At 38.0% G+C, this 12,753-nt stretch overlaps 1 protein-coding gene across 2 annotated transcripts in view; it reads left to right on the forward strand.

Moving 5' to 3' along the window:
* The window catches only part of BNC2 (basonuclin zinc finger protein 2), a 407,165-nt gene that overhangs the window by 232,699 nt on the left and 161,713 nt on the right, over nucleotides 1-12,753 (forward strand). For both annotated transcript variants that reach the window (XM_072154124.1, XM_072154104.1), the window contains exon 3: nucleotides 8,596-8,799. In XM_072154124.1, the coding sequence (XP_072010225.1) occupies nucleotides 8,596-8,799 (204 nt within the window). The remainder of the gene's footprint in view (nucleotides 1-8,595; nucleotides 8,800-12,753) is intronic.

Here is a 12,753-nt window from a genome sequence, read left to right on the forward strand (position 1 = left end):
TCTCCTCAAGTCATTTTTCATCTACGATTGTTTTTATAATTAATTATTTGAATAATTTATATTCGAATGCTTGATTAAATCTTGTCCTCAGACTAGGACTTTCAACACTGCCGGAAATATCATTTGAAGTACCGTTTAGTACAATGTGTTCATACGTACCGCTTAGTGAGCCTTTTCTCTAAACTATTAGATGTATATACATTTCAATAAGTTTTCTTTGCTCACCACTGATTTAGTGATACAGTATTTCACACTGCCGTGACTATGCAATGTTGATCGGGTTGATGGACTAGATTCTCATTCCTAACCTGATGTTACGGCACTTGGCGCCGCCTCCCCGGGGTCATGTGACTGATCGCGTGACTAGTCACGTGATCGGCATGTACCGGAAGTGAGCGGTCGCACGGCGTGCTCTAGCCGGCTGATTTAAAAACAGCTGAGCAGGCGCAGGAAAATGCTGCACACGCCAACCGCCTGATGCTTCACTAAGCTGGGCGATTTGGAGACCTTCTGGAATCATTGCCTGGGCTCCATTGCTATGACCTTTCAATAGTCACTTATACCTGCGACACATTTATCCCCTGATGAATCCGAGTAACTGCGGAAGAAACGCGTCGGGATTATCATTTTTTTGACTTCAAGACCATCTGAGAACACCTGTCTTCTATAGCAAGGGCAAGATGTCAGGGACAGCTGTGGACCGTCCTTGTTAGGACGGGAGTTATTGGACGATATTTAGGTGATACTTCAGTATGCGAGGGATACGTAGGATACCCAGGCTGATCTATGTCTTACAGGAATCGATGGCATGATCTTTTCAACCCAGGATTGGTAAGAACATTCCTTTTCTCACCTTTCGCATATTGTTATTATTGCTACTATTGCTGTAAGTACACACCGATTTTTTGTCCTTCCTTTCTATGTGCACTGACTACATGATAGCTGCTATACCTGCAACTGCTATGGTCCATTGACCTTTGGTGTTTATATTTGTAACCGCATACCCTGGCACATATACTATGTACAGCCCTGCTTGCGTGTATGATTGATTAGAAGCTATGGTGGTCATCTGGATGGACCGTATATGATTTGTTTGACATTTCACAGTGACCATGAGGTTTGGTTCAAGATAGTGTAGCTACAGTATTCTCAAGGTATGTTTGCTTCATAATGCATCAAATCATAAGGTAGGTTTCCTTTAAGCTCCCATTACCAGAAAAATTTGCTGATGCGCCAAAATCCAATTGCGTGCGCCAAAATCCCCTGTTAAATGCGGTGCAAAACGGAAATCCTCTGGAAAAACCCGACAAGAATGCGCTCCGCAGACTCTTAGTAAATGAGCCCCAGTATCTGCAGCACCTCCTCTTGTATACCATAACAGAGCATGTACTTTATTAACTATTCGTTTATCTCCATAACTGTAGTGATATTGTAAAGGTTACCAAGTGGGTAAACATTTTACATTATTATTTTTAAAAAATTTTAAATGGCTTGCTTGATATTTATTACTAAGAGAAAATATTTCAAATAATGTAAAAATCGTTAAAAAATGTTGTTTTCATTACATTTTGCTCAGTTTGTACACATGGACACTTTGACCTTAGCTATGTTACATTGTTCTCTGCTCTACACACTGACCAAACTGTAGTCTTGTGGCTGTTTGTGTGGCTGGATCATACACTATGAACTACAAACGTGTTTACATTTGGGAATTCACGAGCTGAGAAAATTTGGAAAAAAATGTTGTGTATTATTTGCATATGTAATAGTCAGCAATGTCATGTCACTCAGTATATCATGCCATCAAGACACTCGCTCGTCCATTACCCAGTACTGTCCCCAGAGCACATACAAATGTCATTTCCTGGCTTCATGCATAAAACATAAAGGAAGATGTGGATAAACATTTGTAAGATACAGAGAAGATGTTGGCAAGGACACAGCAAAATAACAATAAATGGAAAAATGATGTAACGCCCGGTAGCACCTTAAGATCATCAGCTTTGAAGCGAGTAACTTATAAAAGAAAAAAAACAACTCCATTTCTTGTTAGAATTAACACTACAGCCTTGTTAGCTTTCTCATACAGAATTGCAAATTTCTCCCACCTAATTCAGATTTATGCTAAAGCAGAATAAGTAGTGGCAATGTTCCAGTGCACCAAATAATATGCTTGTTAACAAGCATTCTAAGAAAAAGAAACCAATTTAATAGATTCTTCAGTTTTTTTTAAGGTATGAAGACTCTGCATGGAAAATCATGTTTTTTGTAGAAATCCTATAAAGAATTTGGTAATTCTATGTATTAGTGCCAAGAAAGTCATCAGGAACACATCATTGTACCCACATCCACATTCTAATAGCATATGCTTAAGGTTTTGTTCACATTCAATTGCCTCTCTATCTGCTCACAATTCTTTCAGAACTAAAGGGATTTCTAGTAGGTAAAAGAAAAAAAAAAAAGTGATCAGAATTGTTTTAAAATGAAAAGCAATACAGTAATCAACTTACTGATCCTTGGAGCTCTCCCCTTGGCCTGTCTAGGAAAATTACCCATGCTCCATTTCCTCAGCGATAGATTTTTTTGTGTTAGGGACCATTGTTGTGGAATCGTATTTTTCTGAACCAATTTCAAAAATTTTGCGAAGGACCAGCAGGATCAAGGATTGTAAACCAAGCACACTTACATGGTGGTATGTGCCCCCCTCTGGCAAGATCTTAACTTCTTAAAGCCTCCCATGTCCTTGTTTTTAAGAAAAAAGGCTGATAAACATGATGCAAATGAGTTTGAGGGGGGGGGCTCCATTAACACCTATGGAGCCTGGAGCCCCTCAGGCTCATTTGCATAATTTTAAAAGTGTATATTTGTTAATACCAGGGCATAAGAAGCTAAAAAGAAGTGTAGGACAGTATGTCAGAGTTCTTGGTTTACAATCCTTGATACTGCTGGTAAATATCCGATAGACACAACTTTTTTTCCTGACAACTTTTAATTGAAAACTGCTATTGCTATGCTATTTCAATTTTGCCTCAATGGTTCTCTCTCTGTCACTTACAATGGTATTTCCGTCTGCCTGATCAGAGTTTGCTGAAGTAGGGTGTGTACGCATCTAGGTGCTGGAGGTAGCTTTCAATTAGATTCAGATGCGTGACCAATTTGGCAGGGTCTGTGCAGCGCTGTGTAATCTTTGTGCAATATATAAATAAAGAATTACTATTATTATTAGAAGCAACCTGTTGCCCCATTTATACATAACAACTGTTCATGGGATCGGCAAAAGACTCAGTGGGATAAGGGTGACTTTTTATTATCAAAACACTGCTTTAAAGATTACTAGCACCCAACTCAAATATGAATCAAAGTATATTCTTCATTAAAGGGAACCTGACAGCAAAAATTAACCTAACAAACCACTACCCGTATGTCATGAAGCAGCTGAACATCTTCTAGATGTCTATTTCATGGCCCAGCGTGGTGGCTTCATCCAGAAAATTTTGAAGTAACATGTAATTTGGTTGTATAAAGTCAAGGAGGTGGAAATTTTAAAACTAAAGTCAAGCGTTCCTCTATTCAGAATGCCCTCTTCACTGTTATTCATGAGCCTGCATGCAGGCACATCACTAAGCAGATCTCCTTCATTCTGAGGTGAGGAGAGCTTGACTTCAATGCTGAGATCTCCGCCTCCATGACTTTCTACAACCAATTTATATCTCACTTTAAAGCTGATGTTCTGAATGATGCCACCGCACTGAGCCATGAAAGAAACATGATCTAGAAGGTGTTAATCTGCTTCACAACATACTGTTCATGGTTAATTAGGTCAATTTAATGATAGGTTCCCATTAAAAACCATATATGAAAAAATACAGCAAATTCTGTTAAATAATACATAAGAAACGTAATGAATGATTGACCCTCGTATTTACATGTCTGAAATTAATTAGTTTAAGAGTTATTGTTGCTGGATAAGTTTTTGACTCCTGTAAAGTTTTAGGAACAATGTGATCATAACCGGCTACCAGACATGGGCTTCTCTCAGTTTATATTTTATTCTAATGCTTGCTTTGTGATTTAATATCCATTTGATACATCTGGCATATTCGCTCACAAAAGCAGTATTATAAAAAGCAGAGCAATAAATATGTCAAAAATGCAATGAATATTATGTTTGTTTTCTCTCTAGTGGCAGATAACAAAGTGTAGACGAGGGAATGATGAAGAGAGCAGATATTACAGGGATGTCACATTTGTATAGATCCTTAGAATGGGATTGTCCTTTTGGAGTAGAATTAATGGCCTCTTATAGCAATAAGCTAGTAACCCTAGTTCACTTTTGATCACAGATTATACATTAGGGCTTATTTATGTATAAAGAAAAGAGAGTTGCATCAAGTCTTTATTATTGTTACCGTTACGTTATGTATACCCAATTTTAAGGGGAAAAGCCAACACTATCAGGTGACCCCTTAACCTTGACTAGAAATAGATGTGTCATCAGTGAGCTCCAACCATTTTCCTACATGCCTCATCCTCTTAGGCTATATTCACACTGCTGTTGCCCGCCCGTACCGTACCGTAGCGGGCAACGGCAGTGCACGGGGAGAGGAGGAGGAGGTGATCGCAGCTCACCCCCGCCCCTCTCCATAGGAACTTATGGCGCACGGCGTCGTATTACGGGAAAAGATAGGACAGGTCCTATCTTTTTCCCGGGTTCGGAGCGGTACGGTGCCGCACGTGTGCTGCACCGTACCGCTCCCGTTGGGCGCCGTGCGGCCATTGCTGTCTACGTATATCGGCCGTATATACGTCGGCCATATATACGTCCCCCATACATCAGTGTGAATGTAGCCTTAGACTATAAGCTCTTGCGAGCAGGGTCCTCCTATTGTTCCATATGACTGTTTGTGCTCTATGATTTAATGTAATGTATTTTCTCCTCTATGATATATAAAGCACTACTGAATGTGATGGCACTATATACATAAATATTATTATTGTTATTACTTTATTACAGAATAGAAGGAGCAATGCAGGCCAGGGACAAATCTTCTTAGTAAGGTCTCCTGACTCCTTGCCTTTTGACTGCAGTGAGCAGAGAGCTGGTCACACAAGGATTCATCCATTCACTTCTGTGAGTGCTCTGAGAATTGTGGACTTCTTGAAAGCCTTATGAATGTGAATAGACAGAGCCATGCACTCTCATTCTTGAGATTGAAAACCCCTTTGAGGAGACATGTTATCATTTTTTTGCTAAAAAAAAAACAACTATTAATTTTAGGAAGTCTATCGGCATGTTTTTAGAAGGCAGAGGGGCCCCTACACAGGCAAAGCTTTTTTTTTTTTTTTTTTTTATAAGGGAGCCCCCTGGAGGTTGTTTATTTCAACATTTCAGGAGGTTGTCCTAATAAAATTTGCATATGTTTGTCCCTTCATTACAAAAACACATCTCGTTACTTAATTGGTACTTTCTAGCTGTATTGTAGTGCTTTGTATTTTGCATCAGCAGCCTGGTACCCAAGACTGCTAAAGAAATAAGTGAATAATATTTTTTCCCTAGATATTAGTATTGTTATATCGCCTTGATGTTATACAGTCGGGTATTTAGTAACATCCTTCATTTACTACATCTGATGCCGTATAGTGTACAGTATGAGCTTAGTTACATAAACTTATCACAACTGAAGATACCCGGTCAGGTTATACAGTGTACAGTGACCTATTCTTATTGATCTTTCCCGTTTGCTTAATTTTTGGAACTAAATATATAGAACTAAGACATTAATAATAGAAAACCTGATGTTCTGATCTTTAACAATTTCACACTGTAAACTTCATAACAATATATATTGGGGCCGACAGGAGGTTCATCTTTATCCGCATTAAATAAACTGTAACAGACTTTTGGTTTGGCAAAGATGTCTCAAGGTTCAGCCCCTTTCCTACCAATGACCCTTGCCTCAGGAAATCACATTTGGTTGTATTAAGCCAGCCTGCCTAATAACCCCAGCACAGACCATATTGATTTTCTGAGAGGGAGTTTATGAACTAAATAAACTTGAAGTTGGTGTCTTAATAAACTACTCCTCTCAGTCTGTCACATTTAGTTACAGTACTACACAGTTTCGGCGGCTGTGGAGGTGTGGGGAGAGAGGCTAATTCTGTTACAGATTGTTCACAGCAGGGTCTCCAAATTAGCCCTTTGTTTTGTAATGCCACCTTGCCTGGGCTTGCTTTGAGCACACTTCTCAGTTTTACCCTAATGAGTTGCAACACTGATAATGTGCCTGATGATCTTTCATTGATTTCACTATCACTTGCTTGTCTGGTAATTGATCCGTTGCTGAGCCTCTAGTTAATTATATCGGCTTTGACATGGCCCAGTCCTCTGGGATTCTCAAGTCTTGCAGAATAACACTTTTAATAAAACAGTCTATTACTGCAGCAGGTGCGCCTCACTGCAGTATATTTGGGCACATATATAATATATAATGTCTTTACTGCAGGTGTGCGTGTGTGTATACTTATATTCATTCACAGACTAGTACTGCATGATACGGAGCAGTAAAAGCGAGGAGTGGCGAGGAGTGAGGGGAGGTGTAGGAGATAGATGGAAAAAGAGACAGGGACAGAGGGAAGGAGGGGGAGTGATGCAGAGGAGAGGAGATAGGAGGAAGCCTGCTATTGACAGTGTCCTTAAGCCTCCCTCAAATAACAGCCATTAGTGGGAAGGTCAGGAGCTGAGCAGGCAGCTTGACTGAAGCATTGAGTGCCACTTCAGAAATCAAGAGGCTAGCAAATTTTAGAGGGAGTTTAAATGGCTAATATCTGGCTGTGAAAGCACAGTCACTGTTGGCACAATTGACTTACAGTTTTCTCCCTTTTTCCTAATAACCCGCTATATATATATCTATATACATCTTTCTTTCTTCCTCTACACATATGATACATGTATGTGTCTTAGTGTGGCTTTGTAATCAAGGCAAGTTTTTATTTCTTCTTAGTATTCATAGTCGATTTGTTTACTATTTACACATGATTTCTTTATTACACTTTGCTGTAGTGTATGGTTTTTGTATTGGTGTTTCTTTGTGCCAAGTGTTCACGTTGTGTGTGCGTGTGGGTATATGTGTGTGCCTAATGGTGGTGAACTGGAGGAAAGTTTAACAGAAAAGCTTTCAAGAGCTGTGGGATGGGGAGAGCGAGGCACATTTGTGTCAACACAGTGTAGCTTTTCTCATCTCTCCTCATTGTGTACTAATGACACTGAGCAGTCACACAAGCTCTTTGCTGCTGTCTTTGTTTGTTTTACAGACTGTAGATGCTAGCTTTATTGTTATGTCCAAGATGGGGGAAAGTGCTGCTTTTTCTGTCCATTTGTCCTACTGCCTGTCTGTGTGTTTTATTAGGAGACAAATCTACTTTGACTCCTGTTTTTGAGGAAACTTTTAAAGGAGATGTCTGTACTTCTCTCTCCATGGCTGTTGTTTAACACTGTGATGTCTGGGGCACTGACAGGCCAAAGGTATCACCAGGGTCAGAGTTTAACCCTTTCACTGCTGGCTCTTCTCCCACAATGAATGTTTCACAATTTATTTCCTCTTAAGTGCCATGTCCATTTTTACGTTGTTTTATTTAGAATTGTTGTTATGAGTATTGTTTTTACATTGCTTTGTATTTTTTTTTCACTTGTATCTGTTTATAAGGTAGGTAAGTCTTTTTGCATAACAGTGCGAACATTTTAATTGAATACATTTATGCTCTGCACATCTACAAAAAAAAAAAAAAGGGAAAACATCCAGCATTCATTTCACTGTTTATTATTTAGTCTGCATATAATTCTTTTGTATTGACATCTTGGCGCTTCGTAAATCAGTTGAATATTTTCTTCATTGTTTATTGGCAAGACACTAGATATTTCTTTACCCAATTTAATTTTTTTACAACAGGGACTAAAAGGGATAATAAAAGAAAACAGTGAAGTACAAAGAGTAGTGTGGTACTGACAAGTGTCAATTGTGGCATTCTTAACTTGACAGATTATTGAAGAAAAACAGGAGATAAAACAAGAAGGGTTATAAGAAAGGGCCAGAACCTTTTCCCTCCTGTGATCAGTGACTGTGTGTGCGTGTCTATGTGTATATGGCTATCTGTAGGCTGAGAGAGGCTAGTGCAGGATGTCATTTGGTGCCTGACAGTGGAACGGTGCAGTTGACTCCGTGCTTCTCTAACCAGTGACATCCTTAAAGCTGTTTCTTGGTCTCAGGCAATTTTTTTCTCTTTTAGTGCTACATGCACACCTGACAAGCAGCTGTTAGACTGAGCAAAGAGAAGCCTTGGGGAGTCACAATCCATGCATAAATGATAGGGGTATCTGTGAGGAAGGTGCAAAATAAGCTTTGCATCTCTCACCCCCCCACCATCAGCAGCACATCCCTCCTTGCTACTTCACCTCCCACCCACCCCCTTCCTCATCCTCTCCTACCCTTTTTTACTCTCTTTCCCTAAATGAAATGCAGCCTACATGCAGCTCTGTAACTACTCCACACTTGTGCTACTGAATGCCAAGAGGCTCAAAAATCCACCTTCACTTTGCAGTCAGAAGAACCAGAAGTGGATGTGAGAGAAAGAGACGTACAGAGAGACAGACAGCGAGACAGGAGGGCGAGAGACCGGGCATTCAGAGACTCTTGCCCTGACAACTCCATGCAGTTCGGAACGAGGACACCGGCAAGTGAGCCTGGGTACATGGGGGCATGGCAGAACTGTGATGCCAATCTTCTCTTCAGAATGTCCCAACAGGTGAGTGCCTCCTTTTTACTTTTTTATTTGCATTTTGGAATTTAAAGAAATGAAGGTGATAACTTACTTATTATGTTTTCTTTATATTTATTTATATTTCATAATTTATTTTACTTTTCAGCTAAGACATGATATGGGAACTTGGTGTTTCTGTTTTACCTGTGTCTCTCCTTCATGCATTCATTTCTTGTCCTGGGACAAACGTAGGGCAAACTTATGAATGAAGTGCTACCTGAAAAAGCAGTTACTTACTAGTTGTGCCTTTATAGACTTGAAGGGGGAAGTGAAAAGCGAATGAAATTTAGATGCAATGCAAAACAATTAGCCCGTAGCATCCTTTCTGCGAAAGTAATCAAAAGTGGAATTAAAACCACATCCACTCTTTCCGTCTTCCTTTCACTGATTTCGCAGTGATAGAAATTTGAGGGGCCCCTCTCCTAGGATCTTAATTGACTTCATGTGGTTGAGCACAGCTTCCCCCAGTACTCAGATGAGCTGAACTGCTGTGTTGTTTAAACTCCTCAAGGCTCAGAGCGGATGGTTGATAGCTCAGACAGTTAAGCTGCTCTCTTAATATTTCTTTTTCAGTTTCTTTTTTTATCTTTCCTTTCTTTCCTTACGTATTCACTTCATCTTATTCTACGCATTTGTTTTTTATGTTAACCCTCTGCACCCAAAGTCTCCTGCATTCTTCTGCACATATACATAATCACTTTTTCTCCCCCTGTTTCTCTCACTCACACTGCAAGGCCATGTCTTGGCGTCCTCCCCAGAGCCTTTCCTGCACTGGGGGCCGCCTTAAAGGCATCTTGGTATGCTGCTATTGACGGGAAAGCTGAAATGTTATTGCGAGGCCAGTAACAACTGATAATTAATCACACAAGCCGGTGTCTCTGTACCATGCACATAGTGATACGCAGACTTTCGGCTGCAGGTTTTATTCCTCATCGAAATGTAGCCTTACATATGTAAAGTTAACTTCATAACAAATAAAAGAAGTAAACAACTTTATAGACAAGTGGTCAGTCCCCTTGCTTTTCTTGGTAGAAAAAAATCTTCATTATTGCATTTTTTTTTACAAAAAAAAACATTTTTCCTCAAGTGAAAACTTTTTCACGATTTGAGTTATCAGATCTTTCACAACTTGGAATATAATATATAAATGGTTAATCCATATGATGTAGCTTGAGATGGGAATTTTTTTTAGATGTTTTATGGATTAAATAAAATGAACAGAGGGCAAAGAGTATTAACTCTTTAAAACTGTTGGTCGAATGACTCAGTAGCTTACTAATGTACATATTTTAACAAGGCATATTTTGGTATCTCCTGTAGAGGGACCCTGATTACTACTGATAATACAGTAGGCTGATAGGAATCTCTAACGAACATGAACCTGGACACAGAGAGCAGTTCTTAAATATGTCCACAAAACTTCAAGGTAATGCACAGAGATGCTGCACAAACCCATATAAACAGCACTATACCCTATCTGTTCCAATGCCTTTGCACACACATAAACATGCATATACATATTCTAATTTTATTATGGTTATTATGTAGTTTTTTTATAATTCAGAGGTATGTATGTTGTTTGGGGCATTTTCTCTAAGAAAATAATTTGCCAAGCTATTGGAAGAAAAAAACTTCAAACAGCACTACAGAGACATGTAACATGTATAGGTTATATAGAGGTCTTCTAAGGAGGGGCAGTGAATATAATTAATTGAATCCATGTACTGATCAATAGACGATAAATGATTATTGAATCAGTGTGTCAGATTGTCTGGATGGAATGAATAAAAAACTACAAACCAAAACAATAAAATGTACCCTGAAAATAACAGCAAGGCTAAAAGATAAATTGGGGGAAAACAAAATAATAGGAAATAAGAATTGTGGTGGGATCTGAGGAAAAAAAGTCATTTTAAATTTGTTCCGGTCTTGGTGATTAAAAAGCTGAGAGAATTGGGACTACTTTTACTGTGGATTTAATCGTTTGCTATTACTATTTTTAGCAGTGTAAAAAGACCCTGTCAACTAATTCTGGACACGTGTGTCTGGAATTCTTTTTTTTTCTTCTTTATTAACGGGACAATTAAAAAAATTATTTAGGAAAGACAGACACAGATCCAATTATTTTTAAGTAAATGTAAAATAAAGCAGCTTAGGAAACAAAATTTAATTTGTATTTATTTATATAAAATCATTTACAAGTGAATTTCTTTTGTATCACCTACAAAAATAATAACAATTTTTTGTGTTCTCAACCTGTTTGAATAAAGCGGACTTAAGGAACCTTAAATACTTATCTGCATTCCATCAGGTGTATCCTCCAGAATTCACATGTCAGCTATAGCAAATGAATTGGCTGTAAAGGAATTTACAGATTAGCTTGATTCATTGTTAAGGAAATAAATGTTGTACATAATTCAAAGCTTCTATCTGGCAAAAGCAAAAAAAATAGGTGAAAACAGCAGTTTTACTTCAGCATAATATGCTGTAAAAGCTTCTTTACCTTACATATTGAATGCAATTTAGTATTAAACTGGCTGGTGTAATAAGGTAGAAAATTATGTACAGTTAAACACAAAATATTACTGATATTTGAGACAACAGATACCAAATCAACTCTTGAAGAATGAAATTACTTTATTGTTTTATATTTTTAACCAGTACATCATTTTATAAACAGTCAAGCCACACCAAACTAATAAGAATTAAAGACTAAAGTAGCATTGAAGGTTAATGAGTTCATTTTACAGTGTAAAACAAGAACGGAATTTTTTGGGGCCTTTTGGTCTCTTTTTTTCATAGAAAAAGTCCACAAAACATCTTCAAAGTATTCCAACTCATCATCTTGTTCAATATACTCACATTTTTCAGCACCAAAATAACTGATAACCTAAAAGGGCATTTTGTGAACTGTTTTGTGAAGGCGGTTGTTTAGGGTCACTTTGATCGATGACAAGTAGAGAATGACCAGAAATGGTCTGCGTGTCCATCCTTGACTTATGCCTGGTCACCCCAACCTCCTTTGCCTTCATCAGGCAGAAATATGCAAGGGCAAATAGCAGAAGAGAGACTGAGACATGAAAAAACTAAACCTGATATGTGATAGATGAGAGGTTAAAAAAAACAGGAAAAGTCTTTAAATAATTTGTACGCTTTTAAAGTACATTATATTTTTCTCCACTATTTTTACTTAGGTTCTATTCTTTCTAAATTGTAGAATTATGACCTTTCACAATGTATGAAATATTAAGTTTATTAAATTAATGCATTTCCTTTTTACAGAAGCGATCAATCATATTTTATTTGTTCATTGTCAATTAGAAAAGTAGCAGCTAGAATATATGTAACAGCAGTTGTACCCTTTTTTTATAGTCACCGTACTGCTGATGGCATTGGCTTTCACAGTTTTGTGTCATAAGAAGCAAAATTATTTGGGAAAAAATAAATAGCATAATTTAAAAAAAACACAGAAATATTAACTTGATAGATACAATAGATGATAAATAGATAGGGTATCTATCATCTATCTATCCATTTTATTTATACACAAATATATACATATTTGAAATAGAACACGGTGTATCTAGCATAAAAGCTAGATGTGGTTACCCTACTGTACTGTATTTCCAGAATGTAACCTAAACTAGTAACCCTATAAATTCTATTTCACACAATTAACCATGATGTATAGCAGTAACCCTTTCATTGCTATCCTGAGTTACAACCAAGTGTAATGAGTTCTCCGGCCTACATTTAACATGTGCCGAACGCCTTTACTATATCAAAAAGCCGGAGATGCTCTGCTCTTTGATACAGGTGCATTCAGGCAACAGACGGTTAAAAAATGAGGAGACCTCCCTCAGCCCAGTATACATTAAAAACATGCTGCACTGCATTAAATAAAGACAGCAACAACATATTTGCCACAAGGAAAAAGAC

Source organism: Engystomops pustulosus, chromosome 1 (assembly GCF_040894005.1).
Source record: "Engystomops pustulosus chromosome 1, aEngPut4.maternal, whole genome shotgun sequence".
Lineage (NCBI taxonomy): Eukaryota > Metazoa > Chordata > Amphibia > Anura > Leptodactylidae > Engystomops > Engystomops pustulosus.